The sequence below is a fragment of the Carassius gibelio genome, chromosome A7 (genome assembly GCF_023724105.1).
Source record: "Carassius gibelio isolate Cgi1373 ecotype wild population from Czech Republic chromosome A7, carGib1.2-hapl.c, whole genome shotgun sequence".
Classification (NCBI taxonomy): domain Eukaryota; kingdom Metazoa; phylum Chordata; class Actinopteri; order Cypriniformes; family Cyprinidae; genus Carassius; species Carassius gibelio.
This window is the reverse complement of record NC_068377.1, coordinates 2,548,749-2,563,792: the sequence shown is the minus strand read 5'-3', so window position 1 is coordinate 2,563,792 and position 15,044 is coordinate 2,548,749. Positions and strand designations below refer to the sequence as shown.

At 35.4% G+C, this 15,044-nt stretch overlaps 1 protein-coding gene across 8 annotated transcripts in view; it reads left to right on the top strand.

The window, feature by feature from the left end:
- LOC128016417 (adhesion G protein-coupled receptor L3) overlaps positions 1–15,044 on the top strand; it is a 251,076-nt gene that overhangs the window by 222,583 nt on the left and 13,449 nt on the right. For 4 of the 8 annotated variants that reach the window (XM_052600898.1, XM_052600897.1, XM_052600900.1 and 1 more), the window contains 4 exons: positions 9,722–9,890; positions 11,964–12,089; positions 12,212–12,262; positions 13,734–13,830. In XM_052600898.1, the coding sequence (XP_052456858.1) occupies positions 9,722–9,890; positions 11,964–12,089; positions 12,212–12,262; positions 13,734–13,830 (443 nt within the window). The remainder of the gene's footprint in view (positions 1–9,721; positions 9,891–11,963; positions 12,090–12,211; positions 12,263–13,733; positions 13,831–15,044) is intronic. The other 4 variants (XM_052600902.1, XM_052600904.1, XM_052600903.1 and 1 more) reach the window with 1 other exon arrangement.

Here is a 15,044-nt window from a genome sequence, read left to right as displayed (position 1 = left end):
CCAAAAAGGATTGACAGCATTGAAAACATCGATTTGATAAAAAAAATTGTCAAAAAAGACCAAGGTGCAAAACGAGTATAATGAAAAATCAAAGCAGAAAAAGTCATGCAATAACGAACTATTAAAGTATGAAATATATTTGATGTTTATAACAATATGTGACCATGGCCACAAAACCAGTTTTAAGCCACTGGGTATCTGTAGCAATAGGTCAAAATTTAATATTTTTCTTTTATGCCATTCCATGAATATATTTAGTAAAATTCCTACTGTATATATATATATATTAAAACGTAATTTTTGATCAGTAATATGCATGGCCAATAACTTAATTTGGACAACTTTAAAGGTGATTTTCTAAATATTTAGATTTTTCTGCACCTTCAGATTCCAAATGTTCAATTAGTTGTATCTCTGCCAAATACTGTCTGATCCTAATTAACCATAGATCAATGGAAAGCTTATTTATTCAGATTTTTATCTCAATTTTCTGAAAATTGGCCCTTATATATGTTTTGTGGCCCAAGGTCACATCTATTGAAATCCAGACCCTTTGTGAAAAGAAGTGTGCTTAATTGAGTAAACACTTGAATGTGCACTTGATCTGTGTGTATATATATATATATATATATATATATATATATATATATATATATATATATATATGCAGATAATATTTTAATTTAATAAATGGCATATGAGTTAAAAAGAGACATTTTCATAATGTAACACACTTAAGTACACTTTTAAAAAAGTGCACTTTATTATAATGTCAGATAATAAGTTTTATTTTAACATACGTAGATTTTAAATCCTTCTTTTTTGATAATTTTGTGCTGTGCTTTAGAGAAGTACACTTATTTTGATGTGTTGACTAAAGCACATGTAAAGTACTTGATTATCATTTTAACTGTAATGTGTCATTTGAAATTAAGTGTAAAGTTTATTAAATGTACTAGATTTAAACTTTATCTTTACAATTTTTTTTATTTACAATTGTATAAAATACATAGCACAAGTTTCAATAGAAATTACATTACAGTTTTTATTGTATTTCATTATATATATATATATATATATATATATATATATATATATATATATATATTGATGTAATTAAGTCCTACTTAACTGGGTCAAAAAACACTGTAACCTTCAGCTAATTGTAACTACTGCATTTTCATTGAATTGAATTTAACTTAATTAAGTGTCTACAAACAATTATGTTGGCAGATAAGTCTATTATGTTAAAGTATATTACCCCCCCCCCCCCCAAAAAAAAAGGGTGGGGGACATGTTATCGCTGTATTGAAAAATATTGCTAAATTATTACTGAATTATCTTATTAAGAGAGTTATTGCTCAATCTATATTTTCTGTAGAAGAAATAAATGGGACTTTTACTTCCAGAGCCCTGTTGCTGCTACTGTGCTTTATTATTAAGAAATATATATAAAAAAATTCTCGATATTCATTTTGGAGGGGACCGTATAAAACTGTATAAAACAAAACGAGTTTGATTAATTCACAAGCGAGGGTCTTATTACAGCCACACATCTCCTCCCTCCATGAAGTCTGAGATTAAATGAGATAATTCTTGTAATCAGACGTTCTATTCATGATAATAATGAGATAATGACAGTGTCTTTTTATGACAGTTTTCATACTCAGCTCTATCAGTTTGATCTGTAGAGTGTTCAGTGTTGAAAACAGTTGTGCTGCTGAATATGTTTGTGAAAACAAATCATCTTTTATCACATTTTAAATGTCTTTACTGTCACTTTACTTTACTTTTTTGAATAAATGTTCAATATATTTCAAAAAGCATCCCCTAGGAGGGTTTTGATATGTCAGATGATTGACAGGTGGCAGCTGGTATTGATAATTAAGTGGGTGGAGCACTGTTCCTCAAGGGACATTTTATTGGCCAAACATTTAGCCACGCCCATTTTAAGATGCTGATGGCATCTATATTTCTGGCCCACTTTCCCAGATGTGTAAAATCTAAAAGTCTGTATGTGTCGTTTTGTCCTCGTTTGAAGCTCTGTGTGTTGTGTGGTGGCTACTGGACTCACACTGGGAAATGAAGGAATATATCTGGATCTGTTGTGTGACAGAAATGAGACGTAGAGGTCATGACCTCTGTGAGCGGAGCAGGCCGGCCGTTGGTTGGTCTGCGGTTAATAACTCGACCTTCCAAATAGCCTTATAAATCACATCACATGCTTTTAAATCTCTTTTATTTCTTAGACACGACTGTTATAAATCATATAATGGACAACAACAGCATCACTGATGATCACAAACCTCAACAAACATGCTGCATGGCACTGTGGTCAACATCCATTAAAAAGGGATGGTTCAAAAACCAGAAAAATGAAAATTTGGCTTTCATAGTCATCCTTGTGTGGATCCAAACCTGTTTGCCTTCATTTATTCTGTAATATATATATATATATATATATATATATATATATATATATATATATATATATATATATATATATATATGTATATATATATATATATATATATATATATATATATATATATATATATATATATATATAGTTTTTTTTTTTTTTTTTTTTTTTTTTTTTTTTATATGTGTAGAAACAATGCAAGTCAATGGGGACCAAAACAGCACTGGATTCTAGTTTAATATAGTGACAAGATGCACAAATAATTTTTTCTTTTGGTCTTTTGGAGCAACGTGAGGGTGAATAAATAGTTTTCCACTAAACTCTCTCTTTAAACAGAACTACATTATAAAGTTCGACTTCAAATCCAAATCTACGAAACACAATCTCAGCTAAATGTTCCACTGTTCCTCCAGTATTAGTGTATTAAGATTATTTACACCAGACTTATCTGATCAGAACTGTTTTATGAAGTGCTCATGTATAACAAACTGCAAAGACACTTTATCCTCACATATCGTATTACTAGTCACGTATTTGTTTTGCATCCAACAACAGCTGAATAAACAACTAAAATCATATGAGATTACCCAAAATAGACATTACTGCATGAGCATCTAATGCAGGTATTAATAAAGGAAAGAAGGAAAGAATATCATCATTTAAAATGCTTGTCAAACATTTTCATGGTCTTCTGAATGGTTTAAGTTGCCATTGTCATTGCTTCTTCCTAAGTTTCATTTCATTCAATTGTTGTTGAGTTATTTTCTGTCGGTTTTATTTTTTCATTTCTCTGTTCCTGTCTTCTGCTGATGTTTGTCCAGCTATCACTATCATGACGGCTGTGTCGTAGTGGAGTGGCACTGGTAAGATCAGCTGTTTCTCCCCGTCATCTGTCCTTCTGGAGGTCACTCAACCCGCCCACCTCCTCCTGTGTTTGATGTGTGTGTGTGTGTGTGTGTGTGTGTGTGTGTGTGTGTGTGTGTGTGTGTTCGTACTTCATTTGCAATGTGGAACAATGGCGAATTCTCTTTCTTTCTTTGTTTCTAATGAATGAGTTATTTATTATTGTGAAAAGTATCCACTGCATTAGTGCACAACACTACATTCAATGCGCAGCAGTTTCCATTCATCTCAATGGCGGCTGAGGTAGACAAAGTATCAGGAATTGCATTGGAACTAAAATAACAGAGCAGCGATATGTCCTCCATCATTCTGTGTGTGTATGAAAGACAGGAGCGACTCTGTAAATTGCGGTGATTGACATGAACGCTTTGAGTTTGATCCGTGTGTCATGAACGATTACTTTTATTCATTAATCCGTGACTCAGTTAAACCCACTCAAAGTGTTTCTAGAGACTTCTGCGCAGACAGACGTGTGTGTCATCGTTGCTCAGCACCTCCAGGACATTGTTCACATCTACGTCAAGACTTTCTGCCTCCAACTAACTCAATTACAGCTGCCATCGGGACGCAGATTCGCTCTGGAGACGGAAGGGAGACGATATGACAAATAGCTGCTAATTCACTTAAACGCTTTAAAAGCACTCTCTTTATCATAATTCACGCTCATTTTAACCAGGGTGATCAGCAGCAGGATACCTGAGGGAGGAGAGTCTTGTGTTTGTTAAACTCCCGGCAGGACATCGTTAACGCAATGAGTCGCCAGTATCTTGTTCAATTAAACTTCAAATGCACCTGGGGTTCTTCAGCACGAGTGTGTTTTAGAGAGAGGGTGAACCGAGGTGTGAACGACTTACATCTGCATACTGTAGCTTCAGGAGAAACGGAAGGAGAAGCATAAGAAATGACGTTTCTGGAGACCAGATCTGTGAGAAATACAGGGATATTATTCCCTCGAGATGAGAGCGAGCGAGAAATGGAGATTTAACGCTGGTGAAGAGACTCAGACAAGAGCGTGAGCTAATTAAGAGTTTTGTAACATGCAATTGGTTTGGCACTTGCCGCAAATTCGTTACGCTAATGCATGACTTCTCTAAAGCATTAGACCATCTGTCCAGGATTTTAAATGGAAGTAATGCAAATTTGACCAATTCTTGCATTATTCGCAGTAGTTTGCAGTCTATAAATCCAAGGTTTGATCAAACTGATTGCAGAGAACTGAATTGGCGAGTGAGCATGGGTTGTGCTTCATTTGAAACACTACACAAACACATACATCACTGCACATTTATTTATTATCTGAAAAAAGCTGTTCAAGTTTTCTAATGGGTTTCTTTATTGTTCTTGTTGTGGCAAATAAAACTGCATCCATTATTGCCTTCTTAAGTCTAGTTACTCACTTGTAAACTCGATGAACCGTCTGTAGTGAAGCACTGTGTTTCTGTACTGCCCTTTAAAATACATCTTGAGATTTGCTCTTGATCTTCACATAAATATCACACAGAAATGCCACGATCATGTTTTCCTGCCACACTCATTTACAGAGTCAGTTAAACACAGTTTGCATGTGTATATAAGAGCCCTGCTCATATAATATTTCTTTCTGAAGGTTAAACACAGCCTTGCAATGACTGTTTCTTGAAAGAAACTAAGCCTATTTGTGAAAAATGCTCATTATAATCCATTTTATACATATTCTGATTGATTCTGAATTAATATTCACCTTAAGCAGCTGTGTTCTTGCACAAAGTTGCATGCAAATACTAGTCAAGGTGATTGTTATATGAAGGTTATATGAAGTCATGTGCTTCACAATATAACACATTACGACACATGATCGATGTAATGTGTTTTAATGCGTTATACTCCTCAAATCCTTGAATATGAAAGTCTTGGAATGTTTCATAACTGTAGTATCAATGATGTGTAAAACTCAGTATTACTTAAGTATTATTTATATACTATTACAGTATTTATTAAATTTTGAATTAGCTTTTATGTTAATATGTAATTTTTTTATGTTTTGTAATTTTTTATATATTTATATTTTCACTGTAATTTATTTTTTTGTTTCAGTACTTCAGTAGCCAGCTGCCGAGGCAGTCTCTTCATTTAAGTGTTTTTTTTTTTTTTCAGTTTTATATCACTTCACAAAAAGACAATGAAAAAAAAACTGGTAACAATGGTATTATGTCACAGTAATTATTCAACACTCTTGATTGATTATGTACAGATATCAGGTATTACTGAAGTCTTGTTTATGGGTCAATCATGTCTATTAATGACCTCTTCATTAAGATGGACACAGCAAAATGATGTTTAATAGTCTCCACTTCAGTTCCATCAATCACTTTGCTGTGCACCTGCTGCAGTTATTAGATCCAAACTTTGTGTGTGTGGTAATTACCCCCGACACCTGTGTGTGTGTGTTTGTCTGTGTGTGTGTGTGTGTGTGTGTGCATGCGTGCGTGTGTGTGCGTGTGTGTGTGTTCGTGCGTGTGTGTGTGTGTGTGTTCGTGCGTGTGTGTGTGTGTGCGTGTGTGTGTGTGTGTGTGTGTGTGTGTGTAAGCAGTTCTTCTTCTTGTCTTGCGGTTGGTTCTGCTGTGCCTTTCTACAGAAATGGTTCCTCATGAGAGCTGGACGATGTATCGAATATTAATGTTATATGATTTTGCTTGAGATTTAAATTGGCCAACATCTTGAATATATCAGTGATTTGAATGCCTTTTTTATTTGGATGTAAATAGGTTTACCGTGGCAGTAAAGTAAGGGGAAATCCAAAGATACTTAATATTTTGTCTTAAAGCATGGTATGCATGGAGCCCCACACGTGACGCATCTCTGCCACGAATTAAAGCCTAATTCTCCCCAAAATATAAATCATGTTATCATTTACACAATCCCAAGTATTTTTCGAACCTGTATGAGTTTCTTTCTTCTGTTGAACATTGATATTTTGAAGAATGTGGTAACCAAACAGTTAACAGTAGCCATTGACTTCCATGGTATGGAAAACATGTTATTGAAGTCAATGTTTATCGTCAGCTGTGTTTACCACATTCTACAGAACTATACCTCTACGAATGAATCCACTAATTTTATTAAATCATGGATATTTTGTAGTAATTAATTCTCTAATTTTAATTAAATCAAAACGAGACAATGAATTAGTACAACATGGCCACAACCTAAAAAACAAAGGAATGAATAAAGTCGTAGGAACAAATTCTTAATGTGTTGCCACGATAAATGTATGTTTGTCCATGTGCGGCTCCGTACATCAACCGTCTTGTTTGTTTGTTAAAGTTCAGTGTTTAATATAAGCAAGATTTTGATGTTGATTCTTTGCTGTATTGTTATGAAATGATTATGAATCAAACAGCCCTGATCGAACCCCATCTGCTTCATTTCCCTCCTGATTCTGCTCTCAAGTGTCCATTTATTTACTCTAATTTTCTGTTGCTTTTCTTTTTTTCATTCTTCAGTTATGAGGATTATGATCCGGAGATTAAGTAAGCAGATCCGTCTTTCCTTTCCTCCAGCTAATATTTCTCTCTCCACTCGGCTGCATAACAGCAAATAAACCCTCTTCACTTACTTCCCGTTTTAACGCTTTCCTTCACTTCACAGTATGAAGTACTGTCAATCATTCACACACCCCATGAACGCGCGCGCGTGTGTTTGTGTGTCATCCTCTGCTCGTCACCTTCTCAGTGCCCTTAAAGCCTCCCTCTTTACTGTGCAGTTTGTCATGTCTCAAACTCTTTTATGACTCCAATCGGACTTTTGGTCATTTTGACATTCAGTACCATTTAAAGATGTGAAGATTTCAATACTTCTTTCCTAATGCTTTTTAGTGTTTACTAAAGATTTGATTCCTCAAATTGTGAAAACTGAGAATTTCTAAGCAATCGGACTTAAGATTTTGACCTGGTGGACAGTAAAATGGGGGAACAATCATGTAGACTTATATTTGAAGAGACCTGAGTCTTATTTAAAGTATGTTAAACCAAATCCTACCGTTTATATGTATGGTGTCTGTAAGATTTGGTTATTTTGAATGAATTGGTTGAATGAATGCTTCAATGACTCACTCATCAAAACAGTCATTAGTCTCATATTTAGTATTCATAATCTAATGTATTAATATATTCATGTTAAATATTTCATATTTAAGTATCATTTCATATTTCTGTACTAAAATGTTGCTCTGATAGCATTATGCAACTGTAATAGTAGTGTAAATGCATTCATGTCATCTCTGAGCTGCATTAAACAGTTAGGAGTCTTTAAGATTGTTTTATAAAGTCTCTTCTGCTCACCAGGACTGCATTTATTTGATGATAAAAAAAAAAATACAGTAAATATAGTGATATTGTGAAATATTTTTACAATTTAAACTGACATTTTAACAGATATTCGCACATAAAACAGCTAATTTCTGTGATATGCAGCTGTATTTTCATCATCATTCCTCCAGTCTTCAGTGTCACATGATCTTCAGAAATCATGAAAATATGATGATTATTGGAAACATTTCTGATTATTATCAATGTTGAAAACAGTTGAGCTGCCCGATATTTTTGTAGAAACTGTGACACATTTTATTATTCAGAATTCTTTGATTAACAGAAAGTTCAAAAGAACAGCATCTGTTTGAAAAATGAATATTTTGTGAAATTATAAATGCATTTACTGTCAATTTTGAATTTAATGAATCCTTGCTGAATAAAATAATTAATTTCTATATAAAAAAAATCTTCAAACATTTGAACACATGAAACAGTCTATAGTACTCTAGCATAGACTTTAGGTAAAATGCTAATTTCATTATTTTTTAATGAAACCAGGCTGTGAGTGATCTTTGCAGCACATTTTCTACATTGAGAGATTTTTGCAACCATAATTGTTCTGGAAAGTTGCATTATGAAATGTACCAAATGAATGATTGACAGCTAAATTAAAACTTGTGTCTTAGTGTCTTTTAATAGTCGCACATTTTTTTTCTGAAATGCAGTCTCACTGAGGCTTGTTTATTTTTTGGAATTATAGTTAATGATAATGTTATGAAGTTTGCGTGGCCCATTAGTGTTATATTGGATGTATTCCATAAGTTAATGTGTGTAATTTTAATTTTAGTATTAAATTGAGCTGGATGAAGTCAGTTGGGTGGACCTGTAGCCCCACGGGTGAAAACAGCATAGTTTGCCTAAAAATGACAATTCTGTAATAATGTCCTCAGCTTATGTCACTGTCAGCAACACTGCGCTGATCAACATAAGACCAGTCTAGCTCCAAAACGGAAGAAAAGAGACCCTTTCAAGTCTTCAGAAGACAAACGCTTTGTAGGTTTTGTGCGAATTAATGTTGATAACAGTTTCCTTAAAGCCTTTATGTTCAGAGCATAAAGTACTTTTTTAATGCAAAATTTATTTTCATAAATAATTGTTAAAATGCATTATAATATTTTGTTTCAATGCATTATTCTTTCTAAATAGATCATTAATAAAATGCATCATGACATTTTTTTTTTTTTTATTATACAATGTGCAACTAAAAGGATAACTAAAGGTTAACTAAAAATAAACTAAAAATAAAACCATAAAAAAAACATTGTCATTACTTGAAATGGAAATTTTGTATTTTATATATTTTATTTTATTGACAAGGCAACAGTTCTCTTTTTTATTTAGTTTAACTTGATGTATGAAAATATCTTAAATTAAAACTGAATAAAACTATTTAGACGTATATGAAGAAATATAATAATAATACTAATTATAAAAACAAACAAAAAAATAAAATGGTTTAAAATATTAATAGAAACTCTGACACTGTATCAGTGGTGTGTTACAAGGCACAATTAATGCATTAAAATGCAATGCTTGTATAATGCCCTAAAGGCTTTAAGGAAAGTGTTACAGAAACTTTTTATTCATTGGTGCAAATGGTACAAAGTGTGTCGTTGAAGTGGCTGCCTTTTAAATGTATCCTGAAAAGACGCATATTAGTCTTAAAAAGTGCATATTGCAGTAGCTTTTGAAAGGATCCTGCAGCAGAGGCAGCTTTTGTACCTTTTTTCCTGAGAGCGAATGACTGATGCTGCTTTTGTTCTTTTTAGATCTTAGCAGCATCTTCATTCGTTTTCTTTTTTCCTGTGAAACAAAGTCCCACAGATATACAGTAGAGCAGCATGAGTGGGATGTAGAACTGAGAAAATGGAGTTCACTTTAACTGAAGTCATAGTTAATTTAGGTGGAAAGCTGGCTAGAAATTTACCACTTTAGGCACTAATCTTGCACTTATGTCTTATATTGCGAGTAATGAGATCTGACTGTATGTTCCCCAGGTATTTCCAGGGCTAATGTGTGTGTGTGTGTGTGTGTGTGTGTGTTTCAGATCGTGGGTGATCGGAGCCATCGCTCTGCTCTGTCTGCTCGGTCTGACCTGGGCGTTTGGTCTGATGTACGTTAACGAGAGCACGGTGATCATGGCGTACCTCTTCACCATCTTTAACTCGCTGCAGGGCATGTTCATCTTCATATTTCACTGCGTCCTGCAGAAGAAGGTTGGGAAAAACACATTCATACACCACACACACACACACACATGAAACAAATATATGAATCAGAACATATGGCTATGGTTACTTTATAAAGCAATAACATAATACCAAAACATGTCAAGCTGCTGTTTTGTATTTAATATAGTTAAAGAAAATGGGTTTAAAGAGCCAGTAAGATGAAAATTCTAAGCTTCATATCACTGTTTATAAGTCATGTACAACAGGTTTAAATCCATCCAAGGTTAAAAAACATTGTCATTTTGTCAAAATATCATTTTAAAATTACCTCAATTCTCAGAGGTCCCCAAATGATTCGCACGAAGCTGTTCAAAAGATTCAGTTTCCTTAAACCCCACCTTTCGGTAGCATACTGTGTTCTGATTGGTCAACTGACATAGTTTTGATTGGTTGTTCCGCACACAACTTCACGGTAAACTATGCGTTAGCATCTGTTTGGGGTGAATTATGTCGTATTCCTCTCATCATGAAGCAAACAGTAAAATAAAAAACTTGAACACTCTCGCTGCTTTTTCTTCTGTGTGGGTGTGTTCAAGCCGCGCGCTTCAGTTTGAATCTGAATAGTGCGTTCAGCGCGGGGGCGTGGTCACATTAGATATAACGAAGGGAGACGTGAAAAACAGACATCGCCTTGTTTTCATATGGATTACTTTATCACAGAATATCTGTTAGCAGCACTTGTTTAGTTTTAAAGTAGACATGTCAAGCTTTCTATAGATATCTCTCTCATGTCTCTTCTTTGAGTATTCACGGAGTTACACTTCATTTTAATGACCTATTTGTACATGACGATCAGCGCAGACAGCACACATACTGATAAGACGCTCGGGAGAAAACAGACACATAACTTCATAATCATACTTCGCGTTGTGATTCGGAGATGCTCGTTGTTCTAAATAAAGTTGGTAATGAACCCTCTTTTATGGCCAAACGCTTTGAAAATCCCGCTGTACTCACCGAGATTAGAAAAGCAGTCATCAGTGAAATGTTGTGAACACAACAAAAGAGATTTGTTGTACTGCTCTGGTATTGTGGTAAAAATAAATTTTAGCCATTGGTTCTTCTGATCTTCATTCTTTGGCAGTGAAAATAAAACAAACTTGCCTTTACAATTAAAAACACACTGTCTCCTCGACATGATGCTCTCACACCAACCAGAGCGTCTGTGTGTGTGTGTGTGGGGGGGGGGGGGGGGGGGGAGTGGCAGGTCAGAGGTCAGTTTCTCTCAACACGGTAGGCGGAGATTATTATGCAAAGTGTTTCTAGTGACATACATAGAGATGGGCAAAATATTTGAAATCTATAATGACTCGTTTCAGCGATTCAGAGTCGACTCCTTACTTTAGAAGCCAATAACTTTATAAATCGTGTACTTTTTGGTTTAATTACTTTGCACATTGTTTACACTGATGAACAGCTACATCATACACTGTAATACAGGTAATTTTTGATTTCCCATCTGTGTGGCTCTTTAAGTACTAAAATGATTACTAAAACTAAAATAAAACTAAATTAAATCTACAAATGAATATACATATATCTATATATAAATAAAGACTAAAAACAAACTTTTTAAATCTAAAATTAACCCCCCCCCCCAAAAAAAAAAAACAACTTAAATTGAACTTAGAAATGTTTTATATAATAAAATATATAATAATAATAATAATAATCATCATCATAATTAATATAAAATAATAATAAAGTGATTCAAAATAAAACAGCAGCTTGTTCTAAGTGGTTTAATGCTTTATGATTACATATAGGCCTGTTTTGATAGTTTTGGCATGATGCCAGGGACATCTTAGTGTAAGTGAGTGTTCAGCTGATGGAGAAATGTCAGTGAGTTGATGTAACTTTACAGATGAGCTCATTACTAATGCTGCCATCATTTAATAAACACTCTTTCATGAATTACACAACCTTTATATCACTGGTTATGGTCCTAAAACAAATACAATGATAACACAATAACTGACAGCAGGTGCTTGGTTTAATGGCTGTGTGTGTGTGTGTGCGTGTGTGTGTGTGTGTGTGTGTGTGTGTGTGTGTGTCCAGGTGCGTAAAGAGTACGGGAAGTGTCTGCGGACTCACTGTTACAGCGGGAAGAGCGTGGAGTCGTCCATGGGTTCGGTGAAGAGCTCGTCATCACGCGGCCCGGGACGATACTCCTCTGCGTCGCAGGTACAAACACACACAAACACAGCAGCACAAACACAATATTTTTTGTGAGTGTCCGTGTGTGTATTCTCTCTCACTCTCTGTCTCTCTCTCTGTGTCTTTCTCTTGTTTTCTTTCATCACAAGGTTCATCATCCTCCTTGTATGACAAACTCTTCACAGTTACAGTATGAGCAAGTAACTATCAGCCCTGTGACCTCACACACCTCACACCTGAGCAGCTCAGTGCATCGCATGTGTTTTATTGATTACATTTGCATTGGGTTAGGAGTACTTCAGTAAGAGTCAATAAGACATTCCTCATAAATGTACATTTGTATATTTCAAAAGTTTGGAGTAATTCATATTTTTTAATATGTTTTTAAGTCTCTCCTGCTTAAAAAAAGCTGCATTAATTTAATTTAAATTACAGTAAAAACAGTTAAATATTGTGAAATATTATTTGTGAAATATTATTTTTTATTGTAGAATGTAATTTATTTCTGTGATCAAAGCTGGATTTCATTTAAATAATAATTAAAATAATTTATAATGCCACTATTCCAAACTTTTGACTCACACTTAATTAAAAATATTATTTATAATTATATATATATAATCGCATGTAAAATGATATGCAGTATGCAATGATACTCATTTCTATCAGCAGTAATTTATATTGTTGTCACATTACCTCCTTATTTAGCATTTTTAGTTTATAATATGGTTTTCCAGTGATCATATTTTTGCATTTTTAATTCTATTTGGTATGTTAATCGTTTTGGAAGTCCTAACTCCAAGGCAAGATTATTTGAGTTAAAATTTATAGCAGATGTTAATTAATTTAATTATATATGCTTTTTACAATAAAATCTGTTCAAAACCAAACCATTTAATCTACTTTTTGACAGTAGGTAGTATTTTACAGGAAAGTCAAAGAAAGATGCATCTGTAGGTGCTTTTTTTTACAATTCAGTCTGTTTCATAACAGTATTTCATGAATATTTACTGCACAGATATTTTGAAACATTAACATACTACATGCAGTATATATTCTATCCCACCAAATAAAAGTAGTCTAGTAGTGTTTTGCTACAGGCTTTTTAGAATAAAAACTCAATTCATTTCTTTCTTGAGAAATCTTCATTTCCATTCGAGCTCTCAATTGTATGTTGTCCTTGTCTCATACAAATCTTCAAAGCTTTATGTATCTGTGCTTTATCATCTCGTCTCCATGGTAACGGTTTATGTGGTTGCATGATCTCCATGGAGATCAGGTTTCCAATTTGACCTTTGACCTTTTAGGGGTCATGTGCAAGCATGTAAGGAGGGTCTGACATGCAGCAGAAACATGCTCGTCTGACCCGTGAGCGAGCGAGTGAGTTTGCGCATGTGTGTGTGTGTGTGTGTGTGTGTGTGTGCGTGTAAATGTCAGAGAGATGAGAAACGACAGGATTCTGCTTCTATACTGACAAACAAACGCTGCTGCAGCATGCTGGGAGCGTCTCAGGCGGGATACAGCAAAACATGAACATTTTGTTCATGCCGTTCCAAAGCTGTGTGATGTTTTGAAAGAACTTTGCTTTCTGACTGATTTGTGTGTAGCAGGTGAAGTGTTTTGGCTCTGATCATGTGAGAGCCGTATGTGAAACGCTGTTGTTGTTCACAGAGCCGAATACGCCGTATGTGGAACGACACGGTGAGGAAGCAGTCCGAGTCTTCATTCATGGCTGGAGACATTAACAGTGCAGCGACACTCAACAGAGGTACACACACACACTCATGTTTGTTTTTGTGAAAAGTGTGTTCATCCCACAGGCGTAATGGTTTTTATACTGTACAACCTGTATATTCTATGGCCCTTCACCAACCCTACACCTAACCCTCACAGGAAACTTTGTGCATTTTTACTTTCTCAAAAAAACTCACTCACACACTCACACTCACTCTCTCTCTCTCACTCATTCACTCACTCACTCACTCACTCACTCTCACACAAACACACTCACACTCTGACACTCACTCACACTTACACTCACTCACTCATTCACACACTCACTCACTCACTCACTCACACTCACTCACTCACTCACTCACTCACACTCACTCACTCATTGACACACTCACACTCACTCACTCATTCACCCACTCACTCACTCACACTCACTCATTGACACACTCTCATTCACACACTCACTCACTCACTCACTCACACAAACACACTCACACTCTGACACTCACTCACTCATTCACACACTCACTCACTCACACTCACTCATTGACAGACTCACACTCACTCACTCACACTATCACACTCACACTCTCTCACTCAAACACATTCACACTCACTCACTCACTCACTCATTCACACTCACTCACTCACTCATTCTCACACTCACTCACTCACACACACTCACACTCACTCACTCACTCACACAAACACACTCACTCACTTACTCACACACTCACTCACTCACTTACTCACACTCACTCACTCACACTAATTCACACACTCTCTCACTCACACACACTCACACAAACACACTCACACTCACTCACTCACTTACACTCACTCATTCACACACTCACTCACTCACTCACACTCACTCCCTCACTCCCTCACACTCATTCACACACTCTCTCACTCACACACACTCACTCACACAAACACACTCACACTCACTCACTCACTCTCACTCACTCACTCACACTCATTCACACACTCTCTCACTCACTCACACTCACTCACTCACTTACTCACTCACACAAACACACTCACACTCATTCACACACTCTCTCTCTCACTCACACACACTCACTCACACAAACACACTCACACTCACTCACTCACACAAACACACTCACACTCATTCACACACACAAACACACTCACACTCATTCACACACTCTCTCACTCACACACACTCACTCACTCACGCAAACACACTCACACTCACTCACTCACTCACTCACACAAACA